This window comes from Rana temporaria, chromosome 4, assembly GCF_905171775.1.
Source record: "Rana temporaria chromosome 4, aRanTem1.1, whole genome shotgun sequence".
Classification (NCBI taxonomy): Eukaryota; Metazoa; Chordata; class Amphibia; order Anura; family Ranidae; genus Rana; species Rana temporaria.
In genome coordinates this window covers 356,952,890-356,974,040 of record NC_053492.1, presented here as the reverse complement: position 1 = coordinate 356,974,040, position 21,151 = coordinate 356,952,890, and the positions used below count along the sequence as shown (strand labels likewise).

The following is a 21,151-nucleotide window of genomic DNA, read 5'->3' as shown; positions in this document are numbered from 1 at the left end:
TGGAAAAACGTGGTGAACGTAACCTCGCTTTGCTAGAACATTGTGAGAAAAACGATGGTGTGTATGCAACTTCGTCTTTGAAAATTGAAGTTTCAAAAACGTCATTTTTTACTTCACAGAAAATGTCGTTTTTTTTCATCACATAAAGTGATGGTGTGTATGCGGCATTAGACATCGGTGCAGTCCTTACTGCAAATATCTCCTTAACCGTGTAGGTTAAAGCGGTGGTTCACCCTAATTGTAAAGTTTTGCTTGTTAAAACCAGCAGCCATTGTACTGTATCTATCCGTTTTTTTTTTTTTTTTTAAACAGGCCTCCTTACCTTGGAATGAGGGCCTTTTGTGAGCTGTCACTCACATTTCCCCGCGGGAGTGGGCGTGGTTTCGAAAAATCCCCGATCAGCGCTATGTCTCCTGGGAGCGAGTCCTGAGAATCCCAGGAGACGCGCTGTGTTTGAAATCCCGCGGGTCACGTGACTAGTCTGGCTAGTCACAGCGGGGAGTGTCCTTTTCAGGACGCTGCCGACCGTTGTCCTAGCAACTATGCAGTGTTGACTGCGCGGCTCGCCATCACACTGCATAGTTGCTAGGACATTGGCCGGCAGCGTCCTGAAAAGGACACTCCCCGCTGTGACTAGTCACGTGACCCGCGAGATATCGCGAGATTTCAAACACGGCGCGTCTCCTGGGATTCTCAGGAGACACTGCATCCCGGAAGATAATACAGGAGGGAATCACGGTGCCAGCAGTTAAGATGGCAATGTCCATCATCAGATTTTATAAAATCTACTTTTGGGGGAAATCGTCCTGGTAGCGGCTGCGACTAGGAGACTGGTGAGTACAATTTTCGTTGTACCATCAGCTTTACAAAAACGTCTTTAAAAAAAAACTTTTTCCCACGGAACTCCCGCTTTAAGGAGATATTTCTTGCACCTACAGGTAAGCCTTAATCTAGGCTTACCTGTAGGTGCACGTTGTAAGGAGGGGTTTACAACCACTTTAATTTTATAACTAAAGTTCCATTTTAAGTAAATGTATTGTACTGAAGCTAGACATTATTATATTTCTCATATCTACCTTACCGAGAAATAAAAGAGTTCCCATTGTAAAAACTAAACTTAAAAGAGGACCTACGTTTTCACCATTCCCCCCCCCCCCCCCCCCCCCGAGTATGACTAGCATCTCCCTGTTAGTTGTTACACATTTATGATGACTAAATTCAGTTAAAATTTCCACTGATTTTAAAAGGAAAAGGTGATTAGCCTTTACTTTTTTTTTATTATTAAAAAGGAAACTTTAAATATGTTAAGACTAATACATTACCATTCCCATGGATGAAATCCTTAAAAAATAAGTTCCAAGATTCATAAGTGGGAAGTACAGGCATGCTTTTATAAAAGTTGAAAAAGGAGATGGCTGTATCTTTTGGGTTGCGAATAATCATCAATATCTGTAGAAAAAATATAAAATAACGTAAATTAACTTGTATTTTATCATTACCATAAACCTTTTTTCGGTCAGTAAGGGCAAAAAATCTTTAACTTTAACATATTCAGCTTTTACAGGCCAAACAGTAAATAAATAAACATTTGTCAATTATGTATTATATGTTGTCTGCTGTTCAGAAATCACATTAAACTTACCCACTATGGATCCACTTTAACTGGTATATTGTTAAACTCACCTGCTTTTGATTTATTAGTGTCAATGGGATTTAGATGATAGATGATGACTTCTAGCAGCTTATAGTTTGCAATGGTTCTGAATTCTTATAAAGCCCATATTATGAGTGTTCTTAGGTCACCATAGCTTGGCCACTCTTGGCAGTACTCCCTCCCTTATTGCTAGGCAATGAGGACAGCACCTACACTGTGATGACTGTAATGCTTGCATTATTATCTGTACTTTCAGATAGCCACTTGCCTTGACCCTGGACTGTATACTGGTCTATGCTTATATGCCACCTGCCCTGACCTTGGAAGAATCTTCTGGATTATGCCTACCCACTGCCAGCCCTGACCTTAGTAATGTGTGCTAGTATATGCTTGCCCGCAGTCAGACCTGAGTTTTGACTTTCCAGTACTGCCACATGCCCAGGCCCAACCTGCCTCCTGACAACAGGTACCCTTTTCTATTAACTTTGGCCAGGTTCAGTGTCATGTGCCCAGGAACCATAACAGTGTGTACCTGACAGCAACCAAGTACTTTAAGGCTTGCTTGCCTTAAAATGGAAGGCACGACAAAAACCTAACTAAGCTTAAATCCACTTCCACTCACATTTTAAGCCTATTCTGTAAACCCTGTAAAAGGAAAGATGTCTATACTTACTTCCAGCACTGGCTTCAGTGTAGAGGAGAGACAGCCACAAAGTAAGCTTTTGGGTGATGTCATCAACCAGGCTCAGCAGTCATTGTCAGTGATCTGTCCTCTTCACTGAAGCTGGTGCTGAAGAGATCATGTGATAGGACCAGAGCGACTTCAGAATAAGTAAGCATAGGCATTTTTCCATTTACAGGATAGACTAGGCTTAGAATGGAGGTGGGAGTAGATTCCGGCTGAGTTCACATATATGTGAATTGGATGTGGAATTTGTCCGCATCCAATTCACAAGACACGTGTGTGTGTGACCGGCTCTCAATGGAGCCAGTTCACTCAGGTCCCGGTGGCCGCAGCCCAGATTGCAGAAGGGTATTGTATGTCTTTTGGTTCCAGTTCAGGTGCGAATTCAGGCAAAAATTCAGACTTGAATCGCACCTGAACCCGGAAACAGGGACAGCTGGAGATATGTGAACCTGGCCTTAAGTTTAGTTGGGTTTTGACTTGCCTTCTACTTTTAAGAGCACAGGGGCTAGTATGAACAAAAGAAACACACCGACAACAATGATCTAATTATAGCCCAGAGCAGAAAATCCAAAACAATTTTGATGAATATAGTAAAATGACATATCTTTTTTTATGGAACACTGTACTTTGTACATACATGTCACTTCTGTACTACTAAAAATTAGGTATCCTGTACAGTGCCTTGAAAAAAGTATTCATACCCCTTGACATTTTCCACATTTTGTAAATGTATTTTAGTGGGATTTTATGTGATATACCAACACAAAGTAGCACATAATTGTGCAGTGGAAAGAATATGATAAATGGGTTTCAAAATGTTTTACAAATAAATATCCGAAGAGTGTGGCGTGCATTTGTATTCAGCCCCTTTACTGTAATACCCCTAACTAAAATCTAGTGGAACCAATTGCCTTCAGACATCACCTAATTAGTAAATAGAGTCCACCTGTGTGTAATTTTATCTCAGAATATTTACAGGTGTTCTGTGAAGCCATCAGGAGGTTTGTTAGAGAACCTTAGTGAACAAACAGCATCATGAAGGTCAAGGAAAACACCAGACAGGTCAGGGATAAAGTTGTGGAGAAGTTTAAAGCAGGGTTAGGTTATAAAAAAAATCCCAAGCTTTGAACATCTCATGGAGCTCTGTTCAATCCATCATCTGAAAAATTGCAAAGAGCATGGCACAACTGGAAACCTACCAAGACATGGCCATCCACCTAAACTGAAAGGGCCGGGCATAGAACGTAATAAATCAAAGAAGCAGACAAGAGGCCCATGGTAATTCTGGAGGAGCTGCAGAGAGCCACAGCTCAGGTGGGAGAATCTGTCCACAGGACATTTATTAGTCGTGCATTCCACAAATCTGACCTTTATGGAAGAGTGGCAGGAAGAAAGCCTTTTTTGAAAGAAAGCCATAAATAGTCCTGTTTGCAGTTTGTGAGAAGCCATGTGGGGGACACAGAAAACATGTGGAAGAAGGTGCTCTGGTCAGATGAGACCAAAATGTAACTTTTTGGCCTAAAAGCAAAACACAATGGGCCAGATCCTCAGCCAGCGGTGCAAATTTAGTTTGTCCTAACTTATGTGATTTAAGTTACGTTGCCCTAAGTTGGTGTCGTAAGTGCCGTATCCACAGCGCATTTGCGTCTAAATGTGCGCCAGCGTAACTTAAATTCAGAGGCGTAAGGCGGGGTTTTTGCAAGTGGGAAGGAAGTGGGCGTGCTTCATTGTAATGAGCCGTGACCCCATGCAAATGAGGCGCCGGCCGTACTGCGCATGCGCGCACGAATCGGGACCTCACTGGGCATGTGCAGAACTGATCTCGGCGCAATCAGTGAGATAGGTAAAAGGCCAAGTGTACTTAGTTTGAGGATCGCCCTGTGTCTAAAAAGCACCACACACACACACTTCCCTTGCTAAAGTATATCCCATTGTTCCCCTTCCATGAGCAATTTGCTTCTGCTCTGTTTGTTTGTGTGTTGGTAAGTTGTGTTTGTGAGAAAAGTGTTTGAGGAGTTGGAGAGTCTAGTTGTTGTTTGTGTTTGAGAAGTGTATTTATTTAATTTGTTTGTTATTGTTTTTGCTGATTGTTTTTTGGTGTTTGTTTTTTGGTGTTTGTTTTTTGGTGTTTGTTTTTTGGGGTTTGTTTTTTGTTTGTTTGTTGGTGCGTGTTTCTTTTTGAATTACTATTAGCTGTGTCCTTGTGTGTTTAGATTTTCTTTATTTTTTTGTGGTATAGATTTTTGTCAGGTTTTTGGGTGTGTATTGTCGATTGTTTGTCGAGTGTGTTTGTTGTTGCTGGGTGGTGTATGAGATGCCCCCTAAACGCAGGAAGCTTAATTTCACCCTGGGAGAGAAGCAAATTCTTGCTCGGGGCATTGTGAAATATGGGCGATTTCTGCATGGCCCTGAGAGCCAGAACACCACCCCGGCCAGGAGGAGGCAGCTTCTTAAAAAGATCACGGACCAGATCAATGCGGCGGGGGGGGGGGGAGACTAGGACCCCCGCTGGCATACAGAAAAAAATAAACGATCTGAGAAGCGTCGTCCGGACTAAGATGGCAAGGATCGACGCCCATACCAGGGGCACTGGAGGAGGGGGACCCTGCCCAGTCAGACTGACGGAGGAGGAATGGGCAGTGGCCCAGTGTTTCCACCCACAGCAGGTGGTGGGCCTGCCTGGCTATACGTCAGATGTTCCTAGGAGGACAGGTAGGTTTTTTGGTTTATTCTCTGTTGATTAGCATGTGTGGGTGGGGGAAGGGAAGATGTGCCAAGTGTGTGGTTCCTCAAACATGTGATTGTTTTGTGTCCTCCACAGATGGCCAGGAGGTTACACGCCAGGAGGTTGGAGGCCAGGAGGTTCCACGCCAGGAGGTTGGAGGCCAGGAGGTTGGAGGCCAGGAGGTTGCAGGCCCATCGGGCCAGGCTGCAGCACCACCCCCAAGACAGGCAGATGATGAGTCCCAAGAAGGGCAGGATTCCCCAGGGGAGGGGATTGGCCAAACCTCCACTCATGAGGAGGTTGAGGGGGAGGAGGTTGAGGTTGAGTGGGAGGAGGATGATGAGGGGGAGGAGGAGGAAAATATGCAGATTGGCCGGGAAGTCCTCCTGGCCACTGATATGATGACCTTTGAGTCTTCCCCTGAGACTACCCCTGAGGCTGGCACCAGTCAGGCCACCATCAGGGGTAGCCCCTCCCACTTCTCCCCCAACAGGCCTCCAGTCACCAGGGTCACTCTCTCCCCTCCTCCAGGCCCGCAAGACTCAGCGGCAGCCAGGGGGACAACCCAGGAGACCGTGGCTGTGGGCGAGCGTCTGTCGGCCAGTGTGGTGAAGGACAATGCCCGGCAGACCCGCATTCTTGGAAAAATTCTGGAAAAACTGACGCAGATGGAGCACAGCCAGGGTGAAATGATGGAGGCACTCGGTGATGTGGCCACCAACTCAACGGCGGTCATTACATGTTTGAATGACATACAGACCGCCACAACGCGCGTGGCCCATGAGCTGAGTGCCCTGACCCAGGCTGTGCAGGACAATACAAGGTCTGGCCAGGCCAATGCGGCTGCCCTCACTGCCTGTCTCACTCGCATTGCAGGGGCCATGGAGGGCAGGCCAGCAGGGGCGGCTCCTCCTTCCCCAGCTCAACCCCCCCAGGAGGCTCCTCCTTCCCCAGCTCAACCCCCCCAGGAGGCTCCTCCTTCCCCAGCTCAACCCCCCCAGGAGGCTCCTCCTTCCCCAGCTCAACACCCCCCCAATGGACATCCTCCGCGACGGCGTGGCCGTGGCCGTGGCCGTGCCCCTGCCCGTGCCCGTGCCCCTGCCCGTGCCCCTGCCCGTGCCCCTGCCCAGCCAAGGCGTAGCAATCGCCGCCGCTAATAAATTTGCTGGGATACTTGTTTTTTTTTGTTTATGCATTTTTTTTTTTTTTAAATTTGGTCTTCTGTACTTATGATTTGGTTTATGTGTGTGAATGATGTGTGAATGTGGGGGGGTGGCATTCCTAAGAAATTAAGGTTGTCACCCTCAGTTTTGGTGGAGAAGGGATCCCCAGGACCAGGGAGAAGTGCAATCCCAGGTTCCTGAATGGTGTATGAATGCACAGTGACATAATTGGAGCCGTGGCGTGGCGTTACTGCTCCCAAGTCCCAAGGGGGGGGGGGGGACTTGGATCTAATCCAATTCGATGTGCATGTGATGTGTCTGTGCAAGGAACCACAGTGGTGTGCATTCATGCATTATCATTGTGACTTTATTGATGTGCATTTACAGTGAAAAAATACATACTTATTGTGACATTAATCATGTACATTTACTGGGAAAAAATGCCTTCTGCAAGGCGTCTCCTAGCTGTTGTGCCCTCAGCAGACCGGGTAGAGTTGGTTGGGATAGTATTGCCTGGGTCAGGGGTCAGGTCATTACATAAGTCAATATGCAGTCCCCTTCTGAGGGCAAAGTTATGGAGTATGCAACATGCCCCAATTATTTGACACACAAAGTCAGGGGAATACAGCAGGGTACCCCCAGACTTATCCAGGCATCTGAAGCGGGACTTCAGAAGCCCAAAGGTCCGTTCAACCACTCCCCGGGTTCGTATGTGCGCCTGGTTGTAGCGTTGCTCTCCTGGGGTTTGGGGGTTCCTGAATGGGGTCATTAGATGAGGTCCCAAGGCATATCCTGAGTCACCTGTAAGGGAAAAGACAGGAGGATATTAGTCATGCATGTGCCCCTTGTGATGTCAGCATCATGGGGGGGACATACCTGACACACATGTCACTCACCAATCAGCCAGCTGTCTCCATACATGTTCTGGTCAAAATCTCTTGAGATCTGTGTCTGCCGGTAAATGTAACTATCATGGCAGGATCCAGGAAATTTAGCACAGACGTGCCAGATGAGGCCATGGGCATCGACGATGACTTGCACATTAATGGAATGCCAGCCTTTACGATTCCGGAACATGTGCTCAGTATCATGGGGTGGTTGTAGTGCCACATGGGTACAATCAATGGCCCCGATGGTGCGTGGAAATCTGGCAATGTTGTAAAAGTCGGTCATTGACTTTAAACGCTGATCCTCCTGGGTGGGTTTCTGAAACTGATTTCCCATGCGCAGCAGGATTGCAGGGACCACTTGGTGCACACACCTGCTGATGGAGGATTGTGCCATCCCAGCCACGCCTCCACTTGTGCGTTGGAATGAGCCAGTGGCCAGAAAATGCAAAGTGGCCAGTACTTTGGTGAGTGGCTGCAGGGCATGGGAGCGTTGGGTTGGGCTGGTAAGATCATCCTGAAGTATTGTTGTTAATTCCAGGATGGCCTCACGGGTAAATCTGTAGTTGCGGTAAACTTCACAAGCAGGCATGCCAAACAAATCTTGCCGTGGGCGGTAGACCCTCTCCTGTGCCCTCATCCTCCTCCTCTGTGCCCTCCTCCTTCTTTGTGTCTCTATATCAACTAATGCAGCTAGTATCATTGCTGGTCCTGGCATTTTGGCAGAGAGATTTCAGTCCTGAACGTGTGTGTGCTGAGCTCTTCCTGAATGGTGTTGCTTCAGCAGACATTCAGACGGCATGTGTAAAATTAGGGCTGCTTTTATAATGTGTAAAATCCCACCAAAAAACTAACAGGTGCGCACAGGGCGTAATCTACGGCGCACACACTTAATTCTGTGGATCGCCCTATCTCCCTCATTTGCATCTTTGCCTATCAAATAAAGCGGTGTGCCTAGCGTAATTTGCGCACGAGAATGCGCCGGCGTAATATTTTTAGGTAGGACGGAAAAGCCCGAATTTCAGGCGCTTCTCGTTTTGAGGATCGGGCGCAAAGATACACGCCGTGTAAATTTAGAAAAATCGAGTTAAGTCGGCGTATCTCTTTTGTGGATCTGGCCCAATGTGTGGCGGAAAAATAACACTGCACAACACCCTGAACACACCATCCCCACTGTGAAACATGGTGGTGGCATCATCATGTTGTGGGAATGCTTTTCTTTAGCAGGGACAGGGATGATAGTCAGAGTTGATGGGAAGATGGATAGAGCCAAATACAGGGTAATCTTAGAAGAAAACCTCTTAGAGTCTGCAAAAGACTTAAGGCTGAGTTCACACCATTGGGAATTGGATGTGGGAGATTTGGATCGGCTCTCTATGGAGCTGGTTTACATATCTCCACAGCAGGTCTGGTGTGTTTTGCAGAAAAATGCTGTGCGTATTTTGGTCCATTTCAGGTCCGAATTCAGCCCCCTGCTGTGAGACACATGATGCTCATATGTGAGCCGAACCTATGACTGGGTCGTTGGCTCACCTCCCATCAGAACAACGACCCTAAAAATACAGTCAGAGCTACAATAGAATGGTTTAGGTCAAAGCTTATTCATTTGTCAGAATGGCCCATTTGAGGTCCAGACCTAAATCCAATTGATATTCTGTGGCAAGACTTAAAAATTGCTGTTCACAGACTCTCTCCATCCAATCTAACAGAGCTTGAACTATTTTGCAAAGAAGAATGGGCCAAAATGTCACTCTCTAGATGTGCAAAGCTGGTAGAGACATACCCAAAAAGACTTGCAGCGGTAATTGCAGCGAAAGGTGGTTCTACAAAGTATTGACTGAATACAAATGCATGCCACACTTTTCAGATATTTATTTGTAAAAAAATATTTTTTCCATTTATCATTTTCCTTCCACTTCACAATTATGTACCACTTTGTCTTGATCTATCACATAAAATTCCAATAAATTACATTTACGTTTTTGGTTGCAACATGACAAAATGTGAAAAATGTAAACGATATATGAATACTTTTTCAAGGCACTGTATATAGATGTGGTGGCAGTATCAGTCAAGCAGTCCAGTAGAGTTTCATTAAAGATAAATTAATGAACTGTGCATCACTTCATGAATTCAGGAAGCAGCTAATTACAAAAAATAACACGTACTTTAGTTTTCTTTTCAATGAAAGACTTCGGTATCACATGAAACCCCAAATGTGACGTCATGATCCTTGGTGAAGATTGTTCTTTAAGTCTCTACCAAAATAATAAAAAGTTAATATTTTAGGTGTAATCTGAAATATTCTGGTTTACAAATGTAAAGGATTGTTCATTAAAGCAGCACAAAGTCCCCCGACCTTGTCCAAACTGCCATACTACATGGAAATACAGTACATAAGTATTCATCTTAACTTCTGTAACTCATCAACATTCTTCTTAACTACTATGACTACAGTAAATTAATAATCTGTTACCATGGATTAGTACAGTTTGCATGTAGCAATTGATTGCTATTGACTGTACTGTTGTACATGCACATTCATTATATTCTGTATTGTGGATTGTATAGCCCGAATAATTATTTACTTAGAGCATGATCGCCTATAAATGAATGGCCTCGATAAAGCTAAACTCTGTGAACTCTGACAATATATACCTTATTTTAAATCGATTTATACAGAAATGCGTGATCTAGAAGTCTGAGGGCCAGATTCTCGTAGAACTGCGGCAGCGTAACGTATCTCCTTTACGTTACACCGCCGCAAGTTTTACGGGCAAGTGCTTGATTCACAAAGCACTTGCCTGTAAAGTTGCGGCGGCGTAGCGTAAAGTCCAAGGGCGCAAGCCCGCCTAATTCAAATGATCCAGGTAGGGGGCGTGGATCATTTAAATTAGGCGTGTTCCCGCACCGATCGTACTGCGCATGCTCCGTCTCGAAATTTCCCGCCGTGCATTGCGCGAAATTACGTCGCAAGTACGTCATTGGTTTTGACGTTAACGTAAATGGCGTCCAGCGCCATTCACGGACGACTTACGCAAACAACGTAAAATTTTCAAATTGCGACACGAGAACGACGGCCATACTTAACATTGGATACGCCACCTAGGAGGCATGTTTATCTTTACGCCGCGTATCTCTTACGGAAACAACGTAAATTCACTACGACGGGCAATCGTACGTTCGTGAATCGGCGTAACTAGTCATTTGCATATTCTACGCTGACCGCAATGGAAGCGCCACCTAGCGGTCAGCGTAGATATTGCACCCTAAGATACGACGGCGCTAGATTCGGAGTTACGTCGGAGTATCTGCTGATACGCCGGCGTAATTCTATGTGAATCTGCCCCTTTGCCTTTTACATTGGTGGGTAAGATGAATCTGGTCAAGGTCCTATCTTCCTTAATTCCTATATATCTTTTGACATATACCTGTGCCTGGTGCTTTTTTCCCGGAAACTGAACCAAGCCATCCTGTCTTTTCTCTAAGCAGGTAATGTCCCTAGGATAGCCAAAATTACTTTACAGTTACCTTTGACTGAGTGAGGTTTGGCTCAGCCTTGTTTTAAGAGATATTACTGGGTGGCAGTTTTATTAACTGTTCGGTGGTGGTTTGAGAAAGTCAAATCCAACCCGGTGGTTAACCTGAAGGTGGCTTTGTTGGGTCCCTATTCGGAGCTCAGTAATCTTGTCTATAGGGGAACCCGATCTAACCCTAATATTACTCCCCCTATGAAGACCACCAAGTGACTAAGGCATTGAGCGAGGCCCATACTATGTCTCTTCATACCCCACTATGGGGTAATCAAACTCTACCCCATTTCAGATCAATCCCAGATCTGCAGTTCTGCAGAGGCACGACATCAGGACCCTGCGTCATAATATGCCTGAGCCTCATCTCTTAACTTTTGATGAGATAAGGCATTAATTTCAATTACCCTCCTGGATGCTCTTTAGGTTCTTACAACTAAGGCATGCAGTACAGGCGTAGTTTCCAAATTTTATTTCCCTGAATTATCACTAGGTGGAAAAACTGTTAACAGCTTGTAATATTGATAAGCCATTGTCCTCTATATGCCTTAAACGTATTGTTTATGATGACTTTAAGACTGACCAATTATTTCAGAAGTGGTATCGCGATTTACCCACTCTAATCATATAGGACTGAGCTACAGGTATCCAACAGTGCGTACCCCTGATAGTCTCAGCCCGCGATAGGCTGGTGAAGCTAAAATTTCTTCATATTGTCTACTATACCTCCCAGAGCCTGTCAGCTATTTATCATACCTCACAAGTACATTGTCCCAAATGTCAAACTGAAGTGGGAAGTTTTATTCTGGTTTGGTCTTGTTCATACAGTACATTTCTGGAAGGCGGTGGTCGCTGACATAAACACCCTAGGTGCGGTTAAAATGGACCCTTTAATTCTCTTGTTGGGTATAACTGATAATCTGCAGGCTTCCGTGCACTAAAAATTGTTTATATTCTAGACGGTTTATTATGCCAGTAAAACAATTCTCTCCAAATCAAAATGAGTAGATCCTGACAGTGGCAGCGTGGGGATTCATGCTTAATGCAGTGCTTCCTCTTTACAGACTCACTTACATGGGGCACAACTGCCCAAATAAGTTTGACAAGATCTGGTCAACATGGGTAGATGATAGAAGTCTTACCTTTGATGCATAAGTGGTGTTCACAAATTTTTAGCGGAGTGGAGTCCAATCTTCTCCTTTCTACTACATACCCTCTCTCTCCCTTAGACCGAACCCCACTATTATCCTACTCTTAATACCAGTGGTCTGGGTGCCCTACCCCCCCCTTCCCTCCCCCATCCCTTATCCTACTTTGCTTTCTCCCCCCCTCTATGGTCCCCATTCTCACCCTCCTACCCTATCTCTTCCCCCACCCCTTGTGTGCTACTCCTCACTCAAAGATTTGAGATATGTTTTACTGAAGTTTTCCTATAGAGTTCTATTATATCCCATGGTTTCGGTTTACTTTCCGAAAGCACACAAAACCTCCTGCATGCAAACTCCTGCACTTCACCCGCTGTGTGGTCAAATAGCACTGTATGTGTGTAAAAGGAGCCTTTCTTTTCCCAGATTGGGCTTTACATTTAATTTAGGAGATGGCAACCCATTTACCCTCTGAAGAAGGTACGACACCCCCTGTATCATCACGCGTAGGGGAGAGGACAGGACGGCAGGAGAGTCTGTCTGAGGCTGAGAGGACTTTTTACCATATCCCGATCTGTACATCTCGCTACGAGCCTGTTATAGAGTGGTGCACTGTTGCACCTGCAGTATGTGAGCACCCCGGCAAGGGATCTGTCTTTTTATTTAAATAAATATTGTTAAAACGTTACTTGCACCATCCGGGTTTTTTTCTTATATATTCTATGATCTGGAGCTGCCTGCCAAGGAACATAGGCCCAGATTCACAAAGGAGATACGACGGAGTATCTCAGATACAACGGAGTATCTCAGATACTCCGTCGTATCTCTCAGAGTATCTATGCGACTGATTCATAGAACCAGTTACGCATAGATATCCCTAAGATCCGACAGGTGTAATTGTTTTACACTGTCGGATCTTAGGATGCAGTACCGCGGCTGCCGCTGGGGGGAGTTCTCGTCGTAAGCCAGCGTCGGGTATGCAAATTAGGAGTTTCGGCGATCCACGGCGGTTTTTCGCGTTCGCTACGCCGCTAGTCTAGTTTCCCGTCGCAAAGTTAGTCGTCGTTTTGGATGCCTTAACTTTACACAGCACACGTATGTGCTGTATAAAGTATGGCTGTCGTTCCCGCGTCGAAATTTAAAAAATGACGTCGTTTGCGTAAGCCGTCCGGGAATACGGAATTACGCGTCGCCGTTTGAAAAAATGACGTCACTTCGCGCAAAGCACGGCGGGTAATTCAAAAGGGAGCATGTGCAGTAGGTCCGGCGCGGGAGCGCGCCTAATTTAAATGGCACACGCCCCTTTGAATTACGCGGGCTTAGGTTTTCATTGCAAGTGCTCTGTGAATCAGGCACTTGCGATGAAAACTTGCGGCGGTATAACGTATCTACGATACGTTACGCCGCCGCACTTCTACCTGTATCTGGCCCCAGGAACCCAGGATTATCCATTAGAACCCAGATGTGGTTCATAATAGTGCACAGACCAAGCTTAGTTGCAAGGTCGCACACTCTAAGGTGAGCGTCCATTACCATAGGGAAGCACCTGTGTGACTACACCTTGGCATGACTTTTAGATCACTCACTGGGCTGTGTGTTGTTGTATGAACTGTATTATACATCACCCTTGGATTGCTGCTACTGATTACATGCACTAAAGCGCTGTGGAATTTTTCTTTTATTTTTTTATCCACACTGAAGCACCTTAGAATACTTGTATATGGACTTGTGTGTAATTTTTAAGAATTGGACTGTTTACCACTATTATTTATTATGCACTTATGCACCTTAGTGTGATGCGATTTATTTAATCTTACGATTTTTTTGATTAAATTTATATATTTTTTTTTCATTATTTATATATACAGTATTTACTTGTACTATTTGTTTGCACATATCTACATCACTTACTGGACACATAGCCCCCTAACTTTGTATAGTGGTGTGTGCACTATCATTTCATTAGCGCTGCGTTTTGTTCATTTTATTTAGTCTTTGGCATGATTTATGAGACGTGTTTCACGCTAGCAGCTTTATTTCTATACCTTAGCTGAGTGGTGGTGGCTTGCAGGATTGTTGCATTTTTAACCCATTGCAAAGTACCCACTCTTTACTGTAGATTTTTGTGGACACTTTTTTATATTATTAATAATAATTAATAAATAAATAAATAAATAAAATCATTTTAGTATTAATACAATTAAATTAGTTAGAAGCTATTCATCCTAATGCCGCGTACACACCATCACTTTATGTGATGAATTTTTTTTTTTAAAAACGTCACTTTAAGTGACCGTGTGTGGGGGGAAAACGTTGTTTTATGTCTTGTAAAAAATGACAAAAAAAAATTGAAGCATGCTTCAATTTTATGTGTCGTTTTTCAAAACGTCATTTTTTACTTCACAGAAATTGACCATGTGTAGCAAAAAACGTCGTTTAAAACTACGTTTTTTCACCCGCGCATGCCCAGAAGCTACTTATGAAGCGAGCTTCAATGGAAAAACGTGGTGAACGTAACCTCGCTTTGCTAGAACATTGTGAGAAAAACGATGGTGTGTAGGCAACTTCGTCTTTGAAAATTGAAGTTTCAAAAACGTCATTTTTTACTTCATAGAAAATGTCGTTTTTTTTCATCACATAAAGTGATGGTGTGTACGCGGCATTATAGTATGGATAATAATAGAATAAAATAAGGGTTCATTATTTCTCATTATGTCTTCATCAAAAATGTGTTTCTGTATGCCTCAAAGTAAGGCCCGTTCCACACGGGGCGGATCCGCTGATCCTCGCTGAGCCAGCGAATGACCGGTCCCTCTCTGCTCACTGAGCGGGGAGGGGCTTGTCGAGCGCCTCTGTCTCCTATGGAGAGATCGGACTAAAACAGACAGCATGTCCGTTTTCATCAGATCTCACCCGATCTCATCCGCCATGGACAGATGGCGACGTATTGCCATCTGTCTGATTTTAGCGGATCGGATGTCAGCGGACATGTCACCGCTGACATCCGACACTCCATAGAGAGGCATGGAGTGGACGTTTAGGTCTGCAGAAAAAACTAACAGGCGGACCTGAACGGTCCAGCAGTGTGAAAGGAACACATCTAATGTCAAAACTTTTTTTTTTTTGGTAAAGGTTCAAATTAAAACCCTTGTTACCTGTGATACATTTTTCTGTCTGTGTCCTACAGGGGAGGATTTTCTTTACATTCTCCCCCGAAAGATCTCCCTGAAGGAAGGGAAATCCTCTTTTAGACATGTGTCACAAGAATAAGTGTCCTTATTGGAAGATTTTCGTTTTCTATTCCTGGTCAAGTGACAATTCAAAATTAAAAAAATTCTCCCTCACCTTGATTCTTTATTTTGGAACCAGGACAAATAAAAAGGGTAAATCTCCTCAGTGGAAATGAGACAGTAATACAATCCTGACAGGGATTTTAACTTTTCCCACTCTATCCAAAATGAAAAAAAGATAGATACCCTTTAAATTCTTAAACTGAAAAAGCAAAAATAGCAACTGAAGAAATGAAAGCATGAAACAATTAATAGGAAAAATATATATTTTAGGTACACATCATCCAACTATTTTCTACAGTACATCTATCTAACTACATAAATACTTAAATGTATCACTAGTTTATACCAACCTCTATCGTCTGTGGATTTCCAAATTCAATCATTGGTTGGTCTAGGGCTACTTCTTGATTTTTAATCACGCTCACAACTTCATGTAATATTTGGACAGCCCAGTTAGTTCCTAAAGTCAATGGAATAACAACATCAAAATACTAAATTATATATTTTTATTACCCTTTGTGGAGGAACCATTGGGGAGATAGTATGTGGTCTCAGTAAAAAATAAAATAAAAATTGTTTTAAGTAGAATAGAGAACAGTTAAAAGCTTTTTTTTTTGTTGTTGGTGTCTCTGTTGGTAAGATTTTCCTTATTTCCTCTGTAGTCATCTGGTCTAGCAGTGAATCCCAACGAAGTCTACTAGAGGTGAATCTTGTTTGTAAGTTCTGGACATTTTTAAGGCAGACAGGCAAACTATTGTAAAAAAAAAACAATCATAAGGAACTGAGCACTGCTATGGGGAACATGTACCAATGCAAAAAAAATGAAAAAAAAACACATACCTTGTCATCAAATGGTAATAGATCTGCTTTTACCAGCAGATAGACATTGGGCCAGTAGTTTGCTAAGGTTTTCTCTGTTCTTGCTTCTGGCCAATTTCTAACAAACTCTCTATAAGAATTCCAAGATTGCAGATGATACAGCAGTCTAATAGTGGCCCACCTGTATCACAGTATTTTTAATTAAGGAGTATCTGTTGGAATATACTAGAAACAAAAGCCCGTATCACAGACACTGGCGCATATTTAATGCCGCCGTAGCGCATCTCTTTTACGCTACGCCGACGCATCGCAGAGAGGCAAGCACTGAATTCAAGGCGTAAGTCGGCGTAAGTGGAAGTGGGCTTGAGCCATGCTAATGAGGCGTGACCCCATGCAAATGATGGGCCGAGCGCCAGACAGATACGTATCGACAACTGCGCATGCACCGTCCCGTGGGCGCATCTCAGTGCGCATGCTCACAATCACGTCCGAACAACTGCCTAAGATACGTCGGTTCACTGCCTATGGCGTGAACGTAACCTACGCCTAGTCATATTCACGTCCTACGTAAACTACGTAAAATACGTCGGCTTGAGTTCCCTGGTGCAGCCCTTTGCATGGATGCTGCTGAGTTACACCTCCTTTATGGGGCATAACTTTACACTGGTCGTATGACTTTACGCGCACTGCGTCAGACAGACGTACGTTCGTGAATCGGCGTATCTCCCTCATTTGCATATGTGAATAGAAAATCAATGGGAGCGCCAAATACGTCCAGCGTAAATATGCGCCCACTCTACGCCGGCGTAGGCAAGTTACGTCGGTCGGATGAAGCCTATTTTCTGGCGTATCTTAGTTTTGTGGGCACGGCGCACAGATACGACGGCGCATATTTGCACTTACGCGGCGTATCTCAAGATACGTCGGCGCAAGTGCTTTGTGAATCCGGGCCAAGGAGTACATGCAGGTTGTTTACTCCAAGAATTAAGATGCTGTAGAGGATATAGTAGTGTAACATTGGACAATATCAGGGCAATTTTAATGATAATTAATAGTCCTAACCAGTGTATGCCTAACTTTTATTCCTACTATGGGGATAGTAGGTTGTAGTAAATATGAGTGAACAGCCCATTTGATAAGTGTGTTAGCTTTAGGGTTTATGGACATTCAGATTTTTGGACACATATCCCCCTAATTATCTACTTTGCGATATTAGTGGGCGCAGCTATATTGGAGTTTTTTCTTTTTGATGAGCAGGACTGGAAAATGGATGTGAAATGTTCCCAAGAAGAAGGATACAAAGGGTGGTAAAAACGTACAACCTTTTCTAAAATCTAACCAAAGCTAAAAACATATGTTTTGACTAGAGACAGTACTCTCTAAATTGAATAAAAAATACATAACAAAAGGAATAATATTGCATAACCGTTACATGCTTTACAAGCGCACCTGTACCTTATTCCATTACCAAGCAGAAACTTAATCCTGTTTTTGACATCTATAATTATCAAGATCATCTTCTAACACTGAACTGTTCACAGGCATATCACATTTTCATCCCCTTCGAAGCTCTCTAAAATGTTATGTAGAATTGTACAAATACCAAAATGTATTTTCTGTGTTTTTTTCCTCAGTTGAATGTTCAGACTCTTGCTGACCACACTAAGGGCCAGATTCTCATAGATCCGCGTATCTTTGCGTGGGCGTAACGTATCCGATTTACGTTACGCCTCCGCAACTTAGACGGGCAAGTGCTGTATTCTCAAAGCACTTGCTCCGTAAGTTGCAGCGGCGTAGCGTAAATAGGCCGGCGTAAGCCCACCTAATTCAAATTTGGAACAGGGGGGCGTGTGTTATGTAAAATAACCATGACCCAACGTGATTGACGTTTTTCACGAACGGCGCATGCGCCGTCCGTGGACATATCCCAGTGTGCATTGCTCCAAATACGCCGCAAGGACGTATTGGTTTTGACGTGAACGTAAATTATGTCCAGCCCCATTCACGGACGACTTACGCAAACGACGTAAAATATTCAAAATTTGACGGGGGAACGACGTCCATACTTAACATCGGTACGCCGCATGTACACCACCATATAGCAGGGGTAACTTTACGCCGGGAAAAGCCTAACGTAAACGGCGTATCTGTACTGCGTCGGCCAGGCGTACGTTCGTGAATTTGCGCATCTAGCTGATTTACATATTTCTAGGTGTAAATCAGCGTGCACGCCCCTAGTGGCCAGCGTAAATATGCAGTTACGATCCGACGGCGTAAGAGACTTACGCCGGTCGGATCTAATAGAAATCTATGCGTAACTGATTTTAAGAATCAGGCGCATAGATACGACGGCACAACTCAGAGATACGACGGCGTATCTGGAGATACGCCGTCGTATCTACTTTGTGAATCTGGGCCATAGAATTTTGTATTTTTTAAGTAGATAATTATCTGGAACCCCAAACATGATATATTTTCTGAAATGGCCCTGGAGAAAAAAAAATTATGGTTTTTGCAATTTTTTTATATTGCACAATATTTGGGCAGCAGTTTATCAAAAAATATACTTTGATGAATTTCAGTGCACAAAAACACAACACAATACCCAAGTGTTTAGTAAAATATAAAAGATAATGTTACACAAAGTAAATAGAAACTAAACATGTCACGCTTTAAAATTGCTCACATGCATTGAATGGCGACTAGCTACAGTACCTAAAAATTTCCATAGGTGATGCTTAAAAAGTTTTTACAGGTTACAAGTTTAGAGTTAAACAGAAGGTCTGGTGCTAGTCTCGCTCTGACACTCACTGCAATACCTCACATGTGTGCTGAGATCACGGTTTACATATGTGTGTGTGACCTACATACCGTATTTTCCGGCGTATAAGACAACTTTTTGGATTCAAAAAAATGCATCCAAAGTCGGGGGTCGTCTTATACGCCGAAGACAGTCTTCGTGACTCCGTCAGGCTGCGGGCATCCATGCTTTGAAAGCCGCGCCTCCTCCTCAGACTGTGCCGTGATAGGCGGAACACAAATTTTCCCAGCGGGGCCTCTGTTTAGTGTTCCGCCTATCACGGATGCCTTCTCATCCTCGGACGAGAGGACATCCGTGATGCGTGGAACACTGAACAGAGGCCCTGCTGGGAAAATTTGTGTTCCGCCTATCACGGAACAGTCTGAGGAGAAGGCGCGGCTTTTGAATCATGGATGCCCGCAGCCTGGAAGACAGAATCTACAAAAAAAATAAGGTAGGGAGATCGTCTTGGCCAGCACAGTTGGGGCAAGTGATGGCACAGTGGGGGCGAGTGATGGCACAGTGGGGGCGAGTGATGGCACAGTGGAGGCATGTCAATTAATGTAATGGCACAGTGAGGCATGTAATGGCACAGTGAGGCATGTAATGGCACAGTGAGATTTTAAAAAAGCCTGTTTCTGTCAGCGGTTGTTCCTGTCAGGGGTTGTTCCGGCTACCCCTCAGCTTCCAGAAAGACTAGAAGGGGGTAGTCTTATATGGCGAGTATATCCCAAAACCAACATTTTTCCTGGAAAATTAGGGGGTCGTCTTATACGCCCAGTCGTCTTATACGCTGGCAAATACGGTATGTGTTTCCATTTGCACGTGAGCATGGGGTATGGGAATGCTTTACTATTTTTTTTTTATTATTATTATTATTATTATTATTATTATTATTATTATTAATAATAATAATTTTATTAAAAAAAAAAATTACACTGTCTCTTTACATTTTTTATCATATTTATTGCTATCACAAGGGATGAACAACATGCATGGCTCCTGCTGCTGCCAAAAGCCAATCAGTAGTGTGAGTCCCCAGACAGCTAAGGCTCTTGGGGATATCGCTGGATCAAGAGAAGAGCTCAGGTAAGTATTAGGTGAAGCTGGGGGGCTGCTACACACAGAAGATCTTTTACCTTCATGCATAGAGTGCATCAAGATTAAAAATCTTGTGCCTTTACAACCACTTTAACAAAGAATGTGCTGTACTTAGAATGCAATAGTCAGGAGTAAGAAATGTAAAACACAGTGAGGGGAATTTATCAAACCTGGTGCAGTAGGGAATCTGGAACAGCTGCGCATGGCAACCAATCAGCTTCTATCTTCAGCTTGTTTAGCTTTAAAAATGAAAGCTATGAGCTGATTGGCTGCTATGCATAGCAGCTCTAAATTCTGTCTGCCCTAGTTTTAATACATTTCCCTAAGGGCTCATTCAGACAGGCGCTGAGGCAGGTCCTTTATGCTCTGACTTCTTGCTGCATTTGCATCCACCAGAGAGCTTCACCTATAGAAGTGGATGCACAGATCCGAATGCAGACAATGTGTGTTTGGATACATGCATCCCTTCCTGTCTGCATGTAAAATTTTGACATTTGACTATGTCCATGCAGCTGTTGCATTCCAATTGACTTTGACTGGACTGGATGCACACAATACCATGCATCCCCACGCGGTACATGGCCATCACACTGGGCATGGATGCATATGCTCCATGTAAATGAGGCCTAATTGTCATGTGGGCCAGATAGCAGGAAAGAGGAGATGTTGGGTAATTAAAAGAGAAGTATGGGAATTATATTTATTATTCATACTTACCTAGGTAGATGCTGCATCTGTCTCCCACCGGCTCTATGGTTGAGAACCGAGTAATCAAACGGCACCGATAGCTTGGTTCTCAGAGCTCCCTGAGCAGAGAGCTTATGGCTGTGAGCCTCTGGCTCTGCTCTGACCCCCCCCCCAGGTGCTTACCGGAATCACTGGGCTGTGAAGTGGCCGGTTCAGGCTCTCAGCAGAGGCTGAGCTGGGTGCCTGTCCAGGTATGTGAGCGGATCCCAACCATATGGTTGCGATCTTTCCCCAGCCTGGACTGACTCTGTCACATCAACCGAGAGCGGGCTTAAGCCTGCTGTAATCTAAAAATGGGTCACAGGAGTAAAAAACAATCTTCACTGATGTGATCAACAAGAGAAGCACAACCAAACAGGCTTTGGCTGTACTTCTCCTTTTAATAAATCTATCACATGACCTGTCTCTCTGCTCGTGTTTGGCATTACTTGCAACAATTAAAAAATGTCCCCATTTATGTTGTGAATTCACTCTCCAGGGACCAGACACCTGCTGGCCTAGTTCAGGACCTCCAGACACCCCTCTCCCAATCTGGGACTTCAAGGCACCCCCTCACTTAGACCAGTTCCTAGTCAATGGCCTCCTCTGCACCCATCCCC

General features: G+C 44.1%; 1 protein-coding gene across 1 annotated transcript in view; it reads right to left on the bottom strand.

The window, feature by feature from the left end:
• Positions 1-21,151, bottom strand: part of LOC120935749 (sulfotransferase 6B1-like) — a gene marked incomplete at its 5' end in the record, with an annotated part of 38,921 nt that overhangs the window by 13,352 nt on the left and 4,418 nt on the right. The window contains 3 exons of the mRNA XM_040347808.1: positions 1,323-1,449; positions 9,286-9,375; positions 15,436-15,545. Of these exons, the coding sequence (XP_040203742.1) occupies positions 1,323-1,449; positions 9,286-9,375; positions 15,436-15,545 (327 nt within the window). The remainder of the gene's footprint in view (positions 1-1,322; positions 1,450-9,285; positions 9,376-15,435; positions 15,546-21,151) is intronic.